Source organism: Cyanistes caeruleus, chromosome 24, assembly GCF_971803275.1.
Source record: "Cyanistes caeruleus chromosome 24, bCyaCae1.hap1.1, whole genome shotgun sequence".
Taxonomy (NCBI): Eukaryota; Metazoa; Chordata; class Aves; order Passeriformes; family Paridae; genus Cyanistes; species Cyanistes caeruleus.
Window position 1 is genome coordinate 4,414,165 of NC_141724.1, and position 17,720 is coordinate 4,431,884.

The 17,720-nt window shown below is 46.4% G+C and overlaps 1 protein-coding gene across 1 annotated transcript; it reads left to right on the forward strand.

The window, feature by feature from the left end:
• Window positions 1–1,504: 1,504 nt before the first annotated feature.
• Window positions 1,505–16,936, forward strand: STK38 (serine/threonine kinase 38). Its single transcript, XM_086862254.1, has 14 exons — window positions 1,505–1,684; window positions 3,479–3,611; window positions 6,113–6,164; window positions 6,309–6,431; window positions 6,960–7,043; window positions 7,751–7,874; window positions 8,266–8,420; window positions 10,004–10,106; window positions 10,663–10,724; window positions 11,273–11,390; window positions 11,749–11,872; window positions 12,569–12,664; window positions 12,913–13,007; window positions 13,821–16,936. Exons 2-14 carry the CDS (start codon window positions 3,481–3,483, stop codon window positions 13,949–13,951), a joined length of 1,398 nt encoding a protein of 465 aa, XP_086718380.1. The 5' UTR covers window positions 1,505–1,684; window positions 3,479–3,480; the 3' UTR covers window positions 13,952–16,936.
• Window positions 16,937–17,720: the final 784 nt, after the last annotated feature.

Sequence of the window (17,720 nt, forward strand, 5' to 3'; positions counted from 1 at the left end):
CAAAAGGTTTTTCAGCTTGCAGACTGTTCTAAGCATCCTGGACCCTCAGGATTTCCTTTGTTTTGCCGGGTAGAAGTTGGCAGTGATCCCCATTCAGCCAAAGCCCCAGACATCCACCTTGTTCTGCTGGTGGAAGAGATGAGAACCAGCTTGCAGGGTCCCTCTTTGAGCCTTTTGTTCCACACTTCCTTTTCTTTCCTCAAGTGAAATCCTATCCAAGAGCTCCCACAGCATTAGAAAAACATTTATGAGGCCACCTGTGTTTTCTGAGAGGTACCGCTGGATTTTGCTGTTCACCTTTGATAACAAACTGACCACCTCTGTCTAAGCAAAGCAAAGTCAGTCTTTCAGAAATTAAATCTGTCATGTGTGTTAAAAATATATAAATATACCATCATTTCCGTTGTGTAGGGATTCTATATACTGTTTTAAATCCTGAAATTCCTCTCTTGCTGATAGACTTCAACTGTGCTGAATGCAGTTCTCAGTGAATAAAATGTTGTCATTAAAAAAAAAACCCTTTTCACCCTCTTAACTGCATTTGCTTTCTTTTTTTTTTTTTTTTTTTTTTTTAAGAAGTGCAAAAATGACATTTTCCCAATGTCTCCACACATCTGGGATGATTATAGGATCACATTTCTTTTGTTATGTTATTCCTCACAGCTCCCTATTATGTTCCCAAGGTCAGTCAAACCACTATTGAAGCCGATGGTTTCCGATATTCCTGATGACCCGGGAGGAGCAAGATGAAACTGGGTTGTACAGCCCAAGCTGTATAATGAGTTTGCTGAGCTGGGATGTGGGAGCTCCTCTGCATCAGAGTCAGAGGATGGAGCCTCGGGGACCTGACTGTGACAGCTCTAGGCAATGGTCCTGTCCTGCCCAGCACGCTGTGGGTCAGCCTCTCTGTCCTCCTAGATGCAATTTCCTCTGGGACTGAGGGGTTGTTTCCTTGATCCCTGGGAGGCAGAGGTTGGTGGCTCGGTGGCCTCTGTCCCTGGGCACGCCCCGCTCCTGTGGGCATTGGGTGATGTGTATCACCTCCACCGGGATGGGATAAACCAGCCTCCCCTGGACGGTGAGCCCCGGCTCTGTGCCGGGAGGCTGCAGGTCACAGCACCACTGTGGGGAGGAGGGAACTTGTGAAGGCAGCCAGGGCAGAGCTTCCCAGGCCCGGAGCAGTTACCCCTGGAGCATCCCAGCAGCACGGCCGGCACCCAGAGCTCGCGGCGCCGGTGCCCCTGCCGGCCCCAGCGGAGAGCAAGGGCTGATGTGCCCCGCGGTCCCGGGAGCCGTGTCCCCGGCAGCCGTGTCCCCGGCAGCCGTGTCCCCGGCAGCCGTGTCCCCGGCAGCCGTGTCCCCGGCAGCCGCGTCCCCGGCAGCCCTCCGGCCGCGGTGTGGCCGCAGCCCGGGCGGGCCCGGCTCGGAGCGGGGCGCAGGCGCTGAGGCGGGGGCGGGCCGGGCTCGGGGCCCCGCCCGGGCGGGGCGGGCCGGGCTCGGGGCGCCTGCGCTGCCCTAGCGGTCCCTGGGCCGCCCAGCCCGGCCGGCTCGCTGTCGGTGCGGGGGGCGGCGGTAGCGGCGCGGGGGCTCCGGTGGTCCCGAGCCCCCCACCCGCCTCTCCGCAGCCGCCTCGCCGGGACCCCGCCTCGCCTGCAGCCCCTGCCGCCCCTCCCGGGGGCTCCGGGTAAGCCGCTCCCGCCTTGTTCGCGTGGGCGCCCCCCGCCCAGCGCTCCGCATCCCCTCCCCGCCCTCCTCTTTCCCTCCGTCCCTCCCCGCGGGCCCTCCCCGGGGGAGCGGAGCGGAGCGGGCCCGGCAGCCCGAGCTCTCCGGTCCGGTGGAGCTGAGGGCGGCCGCGCTGCGGGCCGGGCCCGGGGCCGGCGGGGGTCCCCCGCTCCTCTCCTGGTGCCTCGGGCCCCCTTTGTCCGCTCCCGGGGATGCTGCCGGGCCCCTCCGCCGCTCGGGCCGCGGGGCCGCCACCCCCGTGCCGGTGCCAGCTCCCCGGACGAGCCCCGGACAGGAGCATCCAGCCCCGCTCCGTCCGCGGCCCCCGGGGCGGCCGCTGGGCTCTGAGCGCCCATCCCCGTGGAACGGGCCCCGAGCACCAACAGGTGGTTTGGCACGGATGCTTTCTCTTTTCTTCCCTTTTCCGTTTTCTCCCCGCACCCCATTCTGTCAGATAATTTTCCTGGTTTGTTCTCTAGGAAGTGAGAACCGCCCATGGCTTTTACACCTCCTGCTCACCAGCTCAGGGTGCAGCCCTCCATCTCTGGGAGTGTAACCACTCACCCCTGGGGCTGTAACCCCATACCAGGGATACTCACAGAGTGTGAACCCCTACTCGTGTGTGTCACTGAGCTGCTCTTCCACAAAGCCACGATTCCACCTCACACAAAGACATAATTCCATCTCAAAAGTCACCCAGCTGGAGATCTTCTGTGCCACGAGGAACTTGTAAAGGCAGCACACACGTAGCTGCTGTCTGGGAGGGAGGTGGTTTGCGGGGCCCCGTGGCGATGCCTCGTAAAATCTGCAAAAAAATGAACAGAAAGAGTGATTCGAGTGTGTTGGCAGCACCCGGGGTTGTAAAAAAGGGGAAGTGGCTCACCTATTTTGTCTGCAATTTCTAGTAATAGTTGCAAAACTCTGTTACCTTACAGTGAGTTAGGTGGTGCCCAGGGTAAGGCATAGTCGTACATTTGAAATCTTTGGGGTTTTTTTATGCATATCAGGAAATAGAGATGGGGTGTTAAATATACTGAAGCTGCTGCTGGTTGGGGATGCCACACTCCAATATTTATATCCTGTATTCTCAGAAATTGAAAGGATATTAAAATACAGATATTTTTCTTAGAAATAGATATGTCAGATACTTTCACTAGGGTTTGAGTTTTTGGCCATTTTCAAAATACAACTTGCTCAAAGGCAGCGATTCTCTGGATTTGGCCAAATTACCATGAAATTTCCATGAAAACATCTAGTAAAAGTGTTTAAGGGTAACTAAATGCCCTTTTCACTCATTCCTCAGTTGCTTTCTTATTGGGATGACTTTCAGGATTTAGATAAATTTCAGAGCAGAAGAGCCAGTAGGCAACTGATGGAATTATTTCTGCAGGGTTTATGGGAAGAATAACTTCTGGATTAGATGTTTCAGTGTGATACTCCTGAATTTTGAACATTCATTAAAGATAGAATGGGGTGGGAGCAATAAACATTTGCACTACTGGCTGAAAATGTGGTTTTTGAGGCACCAAGTTTCTTAAGTTTCCTTCCCTCTAATTTCAGATCAAAAATGTTCAAAACAGGAAGTTTGACTTGTACCTTTTATTTTGTAAGACTTTTCCCTGCTTAGCTTAGACTGGTGATATTTGTTGTTAAAATCTGAACTCTGTGATTAAGCATCAGTTAATGGGTTTGGGCTCGTGCTTGAGGATTATTTGTAATTTATAATGTTTGATGTTCCTCCCTTCTTTCCTGCCAGCCATGGCCATGACAGGTCCAACGCCGTGCTCATCCATGAGTAACCACACCAAGGAGAGAGTCACCATGACAAAGGTGACATTGGAAAACTTCTACAGCAACCTCATTGCCCAGCACGAGGAGCGAGAGATGAGGTAAAAATCCTTCTTGTTTCCCTTCCATACTGGATAAGAGCCAAAATTTATACTGAATGAATTTTGTTTTCAAAGCAAAAATAATAAAATCACAGACTGGTTTGTACTGGAAAGGACCTTAAAGTTCATCCCATTTCACCCCCTACCATGGGCACACCTTTCACTATTCCAGTTTATTCCAAGCCCTGTCCAATCTGGCCTTGGACACTCCAGGGCTGGGGCAGCCACAGCTGCTCTGGGCACCCTGTGCCAGGTCCCCATCACCCTCACAGGGAAGAATTCCTTCCCAATATCCCTCCTAACCGTGCTCTGTGGCAGTGGGACCCCATTCCCTCCTGTTCTCTCCTTCCAGGGCCTTGTTCAAAGTTCCTCTACAGGTCTCTTGGAGCTGGACTCTCTTGGAGTCCCTTTAGGCACTGGAGGGGGCTCTGAGCTCTTCCTGGAGCCTTTTCCTTTCCAGGCTGACCATTCCCATCCCTCCCAGCTTGGCTCCAGCCCTCGGAGCATCTGTGGTCTCCTCTGGACTGTCTCCAGCAGCTCCAGGTCCTTCCTGTGCTGGAGGCAGCTCTGCAGGGGGGGTCTCACCTGAGCAGGGCTGAGGGGCAGAATCCCCCCTGCCCTGCTGCCCACACTGGGGGCTCAACCCAGGGCTCAGTGGGGTCTGGACTGGGGCATGTCCAGCTCTGCCTCACCAGCACCCCCAAGTCCTTCTCCCAGGGCTGCTCCCAAGCCTTGCTCAGTGTTTGTGCTGGGATTGCCCTGTTCCATGGGCAGGACCTACAGGAAGACAGTCAAGAAGCCTGGGAGGGGGTGTTGTGAGGAGTCAGTGCTGCCTGTGACTGACTGCACCTGGGGCACCTCTCAAAGTTCTTCAGTCCAGTAGAACAAAGGACTGGACTGAGCTGTGTGATTTTCCTTCAGCTGGAACCCTCTAATTTGCTGAATATCCTCAAGCTGTAGCACTGGGACTTCTGCTGTTCTCCCAGCTTGCCATGGAGTCTATAACCAGAATTTGGAAAGTGGTTCAGTGTGGGTTTGGCTTTACTACCAAACCTGTAACGAGCTCCCTGAGGAGCTCCCCAATGCCTGCTCACTACAAGAGCTGCAGAAATGAGGAAGCAATTCAGAAATAAATATTAACATGCAAAGATATTTTCTTCAAAGCTTCAAATGAGTAAAGAGAAACTGAAGTCCAGTTTAGGCAGAAAATACCTCTCATTTAATTAATTTCTTTCTCTTCACACAGATCTTGCCTTTAAAATTTACTTATTATGTCCACTGTTGTGTATTCCCAAAATGTCAATGTTTTTTTTTTTCTGTTTAGGATCAAGGCCTTGTCTGAACAAACAGACTGGACTTTATAAGTTACATGTTTTTTGCTACAACAGATATCTGTGTGTGTGTAATTTGGAATTTAAATGGTGTTGACACTGTACCCTGAAGTGCACCTTGACCCTATTAGAGATATTTGGGGGAAATTCAGTGTGCCTTTGGCATCACTGAGTCCTGCTGAGCCATTTAATTCTGTTTATTGCACGGACTTTACTACTAGAGTTTCTGTTTTGAGTGTGGATTGGGATGACTGGGCAGGGCTCACTGGTGCTTGAGCAAGAGCATTTTCATTGTGACCAGTTCTGAAGTGATAACCTCAAATATTATCATGTCACAGCAGCTGCAGAGAGCCCCAGGAGACAGGAAGAGGATCTTGCAAAGAATGACTTGAAGAAAGAGAAAGAATTTTTTTAGTACATTTATAATGTCCCAAACCACTGGTCCCAGTTCAGCCAGCTGTTAATATGACTGGCACTGGGAAAAAGTTCCCAGAGGATAATCATTACAAGTGTCCCCTGAAGTCATTCCCCTTCCAAAGTCCTGCTTCCTCCTTTCTTTTCTTCCAAATAATCCTTTTGTAATAAGGCTGTAAATATGTCTGATTCTTTAAGAGGGAGAACATGTACAGACAGGTTTCCTCTTCCCAACTATTTTGAGTATCTCAGGGATTAGGAAATCTAAAATAACTTTCCTCATTTTTCATGTGAATAGTTTGAGATGCAGAGAAATTTTAAATGTGTTTGAATACCAGTTTTCCCTGGAATAAGTGAAATTTTGGTGTTTAAATGCTTCTTATGGCCCTGACCTGAAGTGACTTGTCCAGCTGTCAGAGAGATAAGAACAGAACCCAGATCTCTCAATTTGTATTTGTGTACAGCAAAAATCTACACTTGGAAAACTTGTGAAACTCAAGGCAGGTTTAGTTTATTAAAATCATAGAGGGTAAGGTTGGAATTATAAAACTGGATAGTATATTCTACAAATTAATTTCTGGAGTCTCTCCTGTACATCTTTACACTTGTAACTTGCTGGCACACACCAGAGGTTGTGGGTATGTGCACCTTGTTAAGAAACAACGTTAATGATTCAACCTGGGGTTTTTTAAAACTTGATTTAAAAAGCAAGGTTAATGATTCAGCCTTTATTTTTCTAATTTGTCTCTGGTCTAGACAAAAGAAACTAGAACAAATGATGGAAGAAGAAGGCCTAAAAGATGAAGAGGTAATGAATATGGAAAAACTACCTTAATGGTTAAATACCAGAAATTTTCTTTTCTAAATGGAGATCTGGGATCTTTCCTTGGAATTGCTGTGGTCCCTGTGGAACCCACCTGCAGAACTCTCACTGGGGTCTCTTAAACTCTAGAAAAGAATCAGGAGGTCAGCACATGCACAAAAGGAGACTGAGTTCCTTCGCCTGAAGAGAACCAGGCTTGGACTGGAGGACTTCGAGTCTCTAAAAGTAATAGGCAGAGGAGCATTTGGAGAGGTGAGTCCAGAAAAAAAATGTTTTAACTGGCTCTGGTGTTTGTTAAAGACTTGCTGAGTTTATACAAGCAATAGGTAAGTGTAACAACCACAGATGGACTTCACCTCAGCAATCATGTGCAGCTACTTTTTACCTGCTAAATGCTGGTTCAAGACATGCTGTGCCTTAAAGGAAATGAAATGATGTTGAAAAGGACCTGATGGACAGCTAAATACAGGTTTGCAGTGGGTTTTAAAGGTGAACTTCTGGGGCTGGACTTAGGGAGACACGGAGGGTCCTTGCAAAGTCTCTTCAGAGAAGGGGCTTTGGCACCTGCTTTAGGTGTGAATCAGCATCCTCTCTGTTAAAACAACTGCTGCTCTTAGCATTAATTAGCAGGACTTTGTGCCATTGCTGTGCACTGTAATGCTTCTTGTGTTTTATAATCTGAGATGATTTCATGAGATGGAAGCCAAGGTCTTGATACCCAACTTTGTCATGAGTTGTGCTGGGAATGCTGGATTTGAGCCAATCTTTGTGTGCCCCCAGGTGCGCCTGGTCCAGAAGAAGGACACGGGGCACGTTTATGCCATGAAAATCCTACGCAAGGCTGATATGCTTGAGAAGGAGCAGGTGAGGAACACCCTGAGCAGGAATTGTACCGTGCATCACTCTGGGAGGTCACTGTGGTGTGTGCATAGGAGGAATAAATCTGTGCTTTAGTTTAGGAGCTAAAAATTCTGGGTTTTTTTTTTTACATCTTTTCTTATAGAGGAAATAAGTCAGAAAAATCTCTGAATTCACAAGGACTTCTTTTCTAGTGGGCTCTTTCAACACAAATTCCTGTGCAAATGATTCAATGCAGACTTCAAGGCCGGGGTTTTGCTGCATTTCTGACTTACAGGATCAGATATAAATATCAGAGATACAACTGCTAGAATTCAGACTCAGAGACATAAAGCAGCAGCATTTAACATTTTAAAGGCTTTCATTTTCCAGTACTTCTGGATATATACTGATGTGGGACAGTCACCTGTTCAGCACTGGGATGAAGCTCTTGTGTTTTCAAAAAGAGATTTAATGATTAGGTATATTTGTAAAGAACTGAGATTTTTGTATATAGGATTTATATAATGTATAGGGTTACTAGGTGTATATATAATAGGTATGAAAGATATGTATATAATCAACCACATGTTGAAGTTCTGACAGTGTTTCTGCCTTTGTGCAGAAGTTTGACTTTTGTCTTCCAGTATTTGATGCTGTTCAGAACAATAATTGAATTGCCTGTGAAATAAATGCATTTAATAAAACTGATCCAATGCACTGTGTCTATCCAGGTTGGCCACATCCGTGCAGAGCGGGACATCCTGGTGGAGGCAGACAGCTTGTGGGTTGTGAAGATGTTCTACAGTTTCCAGGACAAGCTAAACCTCTACCTGATCATGGAGTTCCTGCCTGGAGGTAACTCTGGAATGCAAGGGCTGCTCACCTGTTGTTTGGGGAATAATTTCTTCATTACAGAGTCTGGGACTAGAGTGTACGTGGTTGCCCTGCAGTGGTGTTTGTACTGTACATCTGGGAGGGACCAAGATTTCTGCTTTTTAGGGCACTGAGGTGTTTGGCAGGCTTGAGGTTTCCTGTTTAAGCTGCAGGTGTTTAAACTTGGCTTTAATATTCTTCTAGTTCCTACCCTTGCTATGCCCTGGCTGTCTGTAGAGCCACAGCATATCCAGGTCAGGCAACCTCTAAGCTGCTGGTTTTAGCTGAATGCAGCAGAAATAGCTTTTTTCTATAAATGTCTTCAAACTTAGTGAGAGTGGAGCCCGTGTGTTCACCTCTGGGGGGTTTCCAGGTGACATGATGACGCTGTTGATGAAGAAGGACACTCTGACAGAAGAGGAGACGCAGTTCTACATCGCCGAGACCGTGCTCGCCATTGACTCCATCCATCAGCTGGGATTCATCCATCGCGACATAAAACCGGACAACCTCCTCCTGGATAGCAAGGTATGGGCTGGCCACTGGCTGAGGAGGGGCAAAGAGGCCTTGTGATTGTTCATACTGACCTGAAGGGCTGTGGACAGTTGTGGAAGAAGATGGTGCTTCTTTATTTAGCCCTTTTGAGGGCATATCTGCCAAATTGCCAGGGAAAATCCCCAAAAGCCAGGAAAGACCCCAGCTCCACTCAGACCTTGAGCTCTTCTGACAGCTGTTTAAACTATTTTTGGCTATTTCAGATGCTGTTTAAAGCATGTGGTTTCAGTTCCCTCTTAGGAAAAGCTGCTTCCCTTTCCTCTCGCATGTGTTCCATTCCCACTTGCCAGTTCTGGTTGTACCAAATGTGGAGGACGTGGCTGTTCCAGTGGCCAGGCTGAGCATGGAAAATCTCCCTTGGGATCAGGCTGTACTCCTGAGGGCTGGCCAGGCTACCTGGTTATTGCAGGCACTTTGCAGAAATCTTGATTGTTTCAGTGTCCTCCTATTGCTCACTCCATGTTTGCCTAAAATCAAGATTTCTTGGGAAGAGTTTGCCAGCAGTAAATAAAGACCTTCCCACTATGGTGTAATGCACTGTTGGAATTACTGCAGAATCCCAGACTAGTTTGGGTTGGAAGGGACCTGGAAACTCACCCTATTCCACCCCCTGCCATGGGCAGGGACACGTTCTGCTGTGCCAAGTTGCTCCAAGCCCTGTCCAGCCTTGCCTTGAACACTTCCAGGGCTGCAACAGCCACAGCTTCTTCAAGCAGTGTGTCCAATTCAGAATGTTTACATCTAGAAATGAATACATTTAGGACTTTCAAGAAGAGGTATATTACATATATACACTTCTAAAAATTGCACATAGTCAGTGTGGTCACATTATGCACCAGGACAGATTGACTCACTGAATTGAGGGTGTTTTTTTATCTCTTGGGGCCAATACACAACCCAGGGACTGCAGCTGCCTCTGGAGGTGTTTCCTTTCACCCTGAAGTAGTTGGGAACTTGCAGAGCAGAGGTTTCCTGAAGTAAACTGTCCCTGGGCTTTCTCTGTGGAGTAGCAATGGAAGTATTGATGGCTTCATTCCCTGTACACATGCAGTGCTAGGTTTAAACAAGAAAGGCAAAGGATACTGAGGAGCTGGAGCGTGTCCAGAGAAGGGAATGGAGCTGATGAAGAGTTTTTGGAGCACCAGGAGCAGCTGAGAGAACTGAGGGGGCTCAGCCTGGAGAAAAGGAGGCTCAGGGGGGGTCCTTCTTGCTCTCCCTGACAGGAAGGTGCAGCCAGGTGGGGGTCAGGCTCTTCGGCCATGTCTCAAGTGAAAGAATGAGAGGAACTGACCTTAAGTTGTGCTGGGGAGGTTCATATTAGATATTAGAATTTTTTTTTCACTGCAGGAGTGGTCAGGCATTGCAGTAAGTTGCCCAGGGAAGTGGTGGAGTCACAATGTCTGGAAGTGTTCGAGAGGCATCTGGATGTGGCATTTGGGGACATCATTTAGAGGTGTTGATGGTGCGGCTGGGTTCTTTTCCAGCCTTGCTGATGCTGTGATTTACTATGCTAATGTTTTACATTGGTTTTGCATTTTTGTTTTGTTTATTTCTAGGGTCACGTGAAACTGTCAGATTTTGGTCTGTGTACTGGGCTGAAGAAAGCCCACAGGACAGAATTTTACAGGAACTTGAATCACAGTCTTCCCAGTGACTTCAGTAAGTTCTTTGGCTCCAAAGGGTATCTGGTTGGTTGCTCTTGGGTCCTGAAACAAGTCCTTTCAGTGTGAGGGTGTGGCTGCAGTGAGGAGTCTAATAATCAACTTTACATCTTGAGGTGGATTTTCATTTTCTGTAAACTTAAAATCATTTAAATTACTTTCAACCCATTTTCATTTTCAGAAGTTTGTCTCTGAAACAAACTCTGCTGTAGCCCTTTGCATGTGTAATAGAATGAGAACACACTGAGTTAATAGCTGCTGGCTGGATCTCAAGTGTTACTGAAATTAATAAACCAGCACAGTCCCTGAGTATCCAGGATTATTCTCGAGGTGAATAACTTGGATCATGGACTTACATCAACCCTGAAATCCTGGTTTGCTAATAAAAGGCTCTGTTAGATGTTGTCCACATTTCATAGGTTTGGCAGTTGCTGAGAGGTTTAGGTTTGGGGTATTGACACACATCTTAAATGAGATCTTTAGTGTAATGGTTTGGGGTTAAAATATATTGGGTGACCAGTAGGATTCAGTCACAGGTGTTGAATCTCCTTCAGCTTTCCAGAACATGAATTCCAAAAGGAAAGCAGAGACTTGGAAGAGGAATCGCCGGCAGTTGGTGAGTGGGTTCCACCTGCTTGGAAATGTTCCTGCTGCGTTGTTGCATCCAAATGGAACGTGGATTTACATGGAAGTTTTCAATGTATCTGAGTTCTGGACAGTCCTGAAAGGAAAAGGTTCAGGCTTTTTTTAAAAAGAAGAGGAATTACTCTAGTTTGTCCTTCATCCATCTGCTGAACAGCTGGTGCCATATGTGCTAGTGATAGCGCTGCCATAATTACTTACAGGGATATCTGAAGTCTCCCAGCCAAAACTTTCAGTTCTTGCCACTTCCAATCTCACAAAGGGCTGCTGACACATTCCAAGGTGACCCATTCCAGGACAGTAAACCCTTCCCTGTTTTCTTCATGTTATTTTAAGACTCTCTCTCCCATGAAGATGTTGATTTTGTCTCTACATATCTTGGAAAAAAGGGTTTAAACACCTTTGCTAAAGGATCTCAGAGACAGTCTGGTGTCTTCCTCAAAATAACCACTGTTGTGTAAGTTCCCATGTCTATGTCAGGCAGTTTTCCCTGCAGATGCATAACTGATGTTATTGTTCCAGGCTTTTTCTACAGTGGGAACTCCAGATTACATTGCTCCTGAGGTTTTTATGCAGACTGGATACAACAAGCTGTGTGACTGGTGGTCGCTGGGGGTCATCATGTACGAGATGTTGATTGGTAAGGAACAGGCAGGGCAGGGCTGTAGGTGGGAATGGTGGAGCTGGACATCAGCTGTATTCATAGAATCCCAGAATTTTGGACTGGTTTGAGTTGGAAGGGAGCTTAAAGCTCATCCAGTGCCACCCTGCCATGAGCAGAGTCAGCTTCTACTGTCCCAGGGTGCTCCAAGCCCTGTCCAACCTGGCCTTGGATACTTCCAGGGATCCAAGGGCAGCCACAGCTGCTCTGGGCAGCTTATTTCTGTGATTGGGGTCAAGTTCTCAGAGCATCCACTCCTTGCCTGGTCTCTGAGGTGTGTTATGATTTCAGGAATTAATTTTGCTTGATCCAAGACTGTATTTTTGTTTCTTTTCAGGTTACCCACCATTCTGTTCCGAGACTCCTCAAGAGACGTATAAGAAAGTGATGAACTGGAAGGAAACCCTGACATTTCCTCCAGAGGTTCCAATCTCTGATAAAGCAAAGGATCTTATTTTAAGGTGCCAGCCCCATAGTTTGCCAGTTAATACAGTTCTAATTTTCTTGTCTCTGTATTCTGTGCCTCTCATGGCTTGTTTCATATGGAAAAACCCTGATGCTGCAAACTGTTACACACATGCATCAAATGCTGAACTCCCTTGTCAAATACTTCTGTCTCTCAGGCCATTTAGTGGTTCCCTGACTAAACTGTGCTAAAAAGGAGCTCCCATGGAAGTGCTACTGCTCTGGCAAAATGTTTCCGCTCCTTATTTTGCCTGCAAGCTTCTCATGGAAGGACACAACCCTTTTGACAGAGCTGACTTCTTGCAACAGCAGTGATTTTGCCTTTGTATGCACTGGAGCATACAAATGTATCCCAGTGCTTGCTGACTCATTTGTACTTCAGTATCTATTCTCAGGACAGAAATATAAATGTCTGGCTTTTTAGGCTTTATATGTTCTCCTGCTCTACTCTGGTCCTGAAATAGAAAGGTTACATTATCCTGTTGTGAAGGAACAGCACATCTTAACTGTGGCATTGGACATGACATTCCTATACATAATTTTGTGTGTTGGTTTTGCTGTGGAAGTTCTTAGTCTGTTCCATTTATATGTAAAGAAATGACAGCAGTATCAGTTCAGAAAGCTGTTCCATTTCTGCATGGAATGCTTTCGTTTTCATTCTCCCTTCATTTTCATTCTTCCTTCCATCCCAGATTTTGCTGTGAATGGGAGCACAGAATTGGTGCATCTGGTGTGGAGGAAATAAAGAGTAACCCATTCTTTGAAGGGGTTGATTGGGAGCACATCAGGTAAGATGCTCTGCAGAAAAGCATCTGCTCTTCTCTAGGGACTGCTCAGGCCAGCCCTGGTCTGCAGCATAGAGCAGCTGACTGGCTTTTGTCATATCCAGCTGTGGGTGAGAGCATTTTGTTCTCTACCTGAAGCTTGCTGAGGTTTTAGGTACCTTCAGTCTTGATTCTGTTAAGAAATGGAAGGTGGCTGAATCCTGCTTTGTCTGCCTTTGAAATCTCAATGCTCCATCTGCTCTTCTTGGCAGAGAGAGACCTGCTGCGATTTCAATAGAAATTAAAAGCATTGATGATACCTCAAACTTTGATGAATTTCCAGAATCTGATATCCTTAAACCAACAGGTAAGTGATTGTTTGATTCTCTGTGTAAACCTTCTTCTTCTCCTGTAGAATAATCCTTCCTGTTAGTCAGATCTTACTAGATGTTTTTTTTTTATCATGACCAAATAGCTTGGGAAGCCTTGTGGTGCAGGGAGTGCAAGCTGGAATTTGGGTTCCAGGAGATGCAGCCTTGTAAATGATGTGGGAATTGCCTGAGAAAGGGCAGCTCTCAGAGGCAGCAGAGCTTCCAGAAAGTTCAAACATCAGCAGGGCTGGAGAGCCCAATGCTGCAAGTTCCCCTTGGTGCTGATTCCTGCTGGCACTTGGAGGAGGGGTAAGGAAAGGTGGAACTGAAGGAGTTGTTTTGGTGTGAATCTCTGAAGGATCACAGCATAGTCACACATTTGCTCCACGAGTTTAAAAACAGAATCCCAGCCTGCTTTGGGTTGGAAGGGACCTTAAAGCTCATCCCATTCTACCCCCTGCCATGGGCAGGGACACCTTCTGCTATCCCAGGTTGCTCCAAGCCTGTCCAGCCTGGCCTGGAACACTTCCAGGGATTGGGGCATCCACCACCTCTGTGGGCAACCTGTGCCAGTGTTTCACAGCTCACGCTGTAAAAAATTTCTTTCTGTGGTCTGAATCTACCCTCTTTTAGCTTTAAATGCTTGTGCCATGTCCTGTGTCCCAGCAGTTCTTTCCTGGGTTTGAAGCATGAAGTTGCATCCTGCATTTAGGATATTTTTTTCCTTTAGAAACATCCATCCAGTGTTTTGTATGAATATAAACTCTGCAGTTCCAGAGGATAATTCTATTTATTTCATGTCTTCCCAGTGGCAACAAGCAACCACCCAGAGACTGACTACAAGAACAAAGACTGGGTTTTTATCAATTATACCTACAAGCGTTTCGAGGGCCTGACGGCCCGAGGAGCAATTCCATCCTATATGAAAGGAGGGAAGTAACACAGCTTTACCTGGAACTTCTGAGCCATGGAATTCTGTTGCTGTACTTTGGGTTTATACCCATAAAAGAACTTGGTTTTTTTTTAAAGAAAACTTGAGGGCTATCAATTCTTGGAGAAGACTTCAGGACCCTGTTTTGTTACACACCTGGTTGTTACTAAGGATTTTTTTTCCTGCACCATTGAAAAATTCCATGTTTGCATCATCTCTGCTGCCAGCACCTTTTGCTGCTTCAGGAGCAAGGGGTTTTTTTATATTCTTTGCCAGACTGTCCAGTCCTTTGGGAGATGAGAGCAAGCTTTCCCTTTGGCATTGCAAAGCACGGGATTCTATGACTGCATCCAGTCCTGCATTAAGTGACAAACTCACTCTGCCAATTCTGCCAGCACTGTTTGCCCAGTAGTTGAGGACTCCAGGAGAGAGGAAACAAAGCAATAATTGAAGCTTGAGACAGACAACTGTCTAGTAGAAGGACACAACTCGGATTGCCTTAACCTTACTTTGTATTGCTGTTTTTATAATGTTCCTTGGAAGCCTCTTCAATAGCATTTCTCAGCTCTGTTGCTGTGGCCTCCAGTTCTGGTGCACTTTACTTCTGGTACCAAGTGACCCTCAAGCCATTTAATATTTTTTCTAAATTAAAAGATTTTGCAACACTTTTTCTTTCCTAAATAGAGGAGAAACGGGCCATTTCCTCCATTGAGTGCTGAGTTTTTGGTTACTGTATGTCAGGATGGATCCATAAACAATGCAGATAAACTACAGCTGGCCACACAAGTGGGTCTGGAATTAGAGCAGAGGGAGGGAAATTCCAGGAAGCTGATCCTTGGTGGGCAAGTTGAGCACAGTTAAGCCAGCCCTGAGGCTCCCCAGGTTGGCTGCTGCTGTTTCTTAGCCACTTCTGAGCTCTGCTGCATCTTCAGTGGTTTAAAGGCCAAAATCCATCTTCTGTGGCCTTTTTGCTGTTGATCTTGAGCAGAACAGGATCAGACTGTTGCTGATGGAGGCCTGCCTGGTGTTCCCTCACAGAGCTGCTCTTGCTGTACCATCTGTACCCAGAGGGTTCCACGGATGGTGCCTCATGGGGTCACCTTTGGGGCAGTGGAACCCACCGTGTCCACTTGTTGATTGTTGCCTACTCTAATTTATAAAAGTACATTCAGTTCTGATCAAGGTCTCTTCAGGAGAGTCCCAAAGTGCCTTTCCCTGCCTAAGCCTCTCTCAGAACACAACAACATTTTGGGAGGGAGGATTCTGCCTCAGCTGAGCTCTTCCTAATTTCATTTTCCTAACCACAAGCTCCACTTTGTGCCCGTTTGTAGTTAACTCTGCACTTCCAGGGGCAGGTGGCATTAACCCTTGGGCCTGCATGGTTCCAGTCCTGGAATTTACAATTTTATTAATATATTTAAATTTACAATTAAAATACAATTCAGTGAGGTTTTTACAAGTGTGTCTCAATTCAAATTGTCTTGGATTCCTGCAAACTTCTCTTGGTGCTGAACACTAACTCCGGAGTACAGACAAGACAAAGCTCCAGTGATGTCTCACAGGAAAACAAAAGGCTTCCAGGTTTGTTTAGTCCTGACTTTCTTGATTAGAAAATGAAACAAAATGGATTTGTAGTGGAACTTTTTTTTTTATATAGGTGCTTTTAGGCAATGTTTACCTAGATGTCTCTTGACTCGAGTGCCATCCTGAAGGACTGGTGGGGGGCTGCCAGTACTGTACAGAACTCGTCAGGGTCCTCCCCTCACCACCCCTGTGCTTTTTGTACTTGTCCTACGAGTTTATGACTTGCCATAAGCAGTTCAGACAGCAGTTGGATCCTACCAAGCTGAAATGCAAAACTAGCCTTAATTAGAAGTCCCAGGATCTCTGTAGTCAGAAAGGCTCACTCGGATGAATGGGCTAAGGGAAGGAATGACTTACAGGATCAGGCTTTCATCAGCTCGTCCCTAGATCTGCTCCCTTTTGACTTTGCAAGGACTGATACCAACTTCTCAAACCGTTCCATCCTTATCCTGCAGTTTCTTCTAGCCATTTGAAAATGTTGCCTTATAAACCATTGGAATTAATTTAAGACCTTTTTTTTTTTTTTTCAATTTCTAACAGCTTAATTACTGCCTTAAAATAAAAATGAAAGTCAAAATCCTTTGAAGCTGCTGTGGATTAGGAGCAAATGATTATAGATAATAGCTGCATTCTTAGCCCTTTACTGAAAGGGACCAGCATTTTTATTTATAAATACCAAAGATGAAGAAGCTAAGCAATTTTAAGTTAAGTTGCTGTGAAAAAACAACTCTCTAGTACTGTGTATTGCGAATTTTTAGTGCTGTGTTTGAAGTGGGACCCCTCAGGTGTGGCACTGGAGTCCAAGGTGAAGTTTTCAAAGGCACAAGGAGCAGTTGGGTACCTCATTCCTGTTGTCTTCCAGCAAAAGTTGGATGTCTTTGAACCCAGTTCTGTTGGACACACCTTTGCAGCGGGAGGTTCTGTATCCCAGGTTCATTGTAAGCCTGCATCCTGTTCCAGTTTTTTATCAACATTAGGGAAAAAAACATCTATAGTGTCTCCTTCCCAGGATCCATACTTCACTGCTAACAGTAAGGATTTTGTATGACTGTTACATCTCCCATGGTAGCCAAATATTTTTACATTTTTTGTGTTTTGAGGTTTTTAGTATCTTTTTTTTTTTTTTAAGCTGCAGTTGCTGGATTTGTAGAAGTAATTCCAATCTGAATTTCCAATGGATCTGAACACCTTATGCTGCCAGTTCATCTCTGTATCATGCCTAGCACAAAGCTGCACTAAGTGTTTCTTATCACTGTGCCCTGACTCTGCCTTAACCTTGAAGTTGAAAAAGTGTTCTGTAAATATTTAAAAGCTGTTACAAAATTGCACTGTACAATTTGGCAGGTGTAGTCAACTTTTAATGGAGCAATCTCATTGTGTTGTGTAAATAAAATCCTCTTAGTAAACACACTCTTGTTGGGATGTTATGTTCTACAAATAGGAATCAGGGAATCCTGGAATGGTTTGGGTTGGAAGGGACTTTAAAGCTCATCCATTCCCAGGCCCTGCTTTGGGCAGGGACACCTTCCACCATCCCAGGTTGTTCCAAGCCCTGTCCAGCCTGGCCTTGGACACTCCCAGGGATCCAGGGGCAGCCCCAGATGCTCTGGGCACCTGTGCCAGGGCATCACCACCCTCCCAGGGAAGAATTCCTTCCCAATATCCCATCCATCCCTGCCCTCTGGCAGTGGGAAGCCGTTCCCCTTGTCCAGGTTCTGATGAAGAGCCCTTCTCCACTTTTCTTGTAGCTGCTTCAGATAGAGGTGGTGCTGAGGTCTTCACACAAATCCCACCTTGCTTGAACTCTTACTGCCCTTCCCAAACTTCACCAAGAGAAGCCTGGAAGTACATCCAAAGCTGAAGATGGAAATGAAAGCCAGACCTGCTCCAAAGCTGTTTTTTGTGAAGTTAAGTAGATGAATTATCACTTTTCACAGCACTGACCAAAAATACTGGGGCTTGTTAGAGATGCTGCAGTTTGTGGGTCAAGGAGCATTCTCTGTGCTGCCTTTAGAACATCACTGCAATGAGGTGTGGGGGTGAAGTGAGCTTTGAGGTCCTCTCAGCCCAAATGGTGGGAACACTTCCCTGCCAAACTACTGGCTCTGGTGCCAAACTACTCCTCAGACTTCAGAATCACAACCTACGCTTACTTACTGAAGCAAGGAAGCAAAACCTTGTAGCTCTCTATGCC

Bases quoted from the DNA above. Each gene is read 5' to 3' on its own strand.
- STK38 (XM_086862254.1), top strand. From the start codon at position 3,481: ATGGCCATGACAGGTCCAACGCCGTGCTCATCCATGAGTAACCACACC. The intron at 3,612-6,112 runs GTAAAAATCCTT...TCTCTGGTCTAG, and splicing joins CACGAGGAGCGAGAGATGAG to ACAAAAGAAACTAGAACAAA. The intron at 10,107-10,662 runs GTAAGTTCTTTG...AATCTCCTTCAG, and splicing joins CAGTCTTCCCAGTGACTTCA to CTTTCCAGAACATGAATTCC.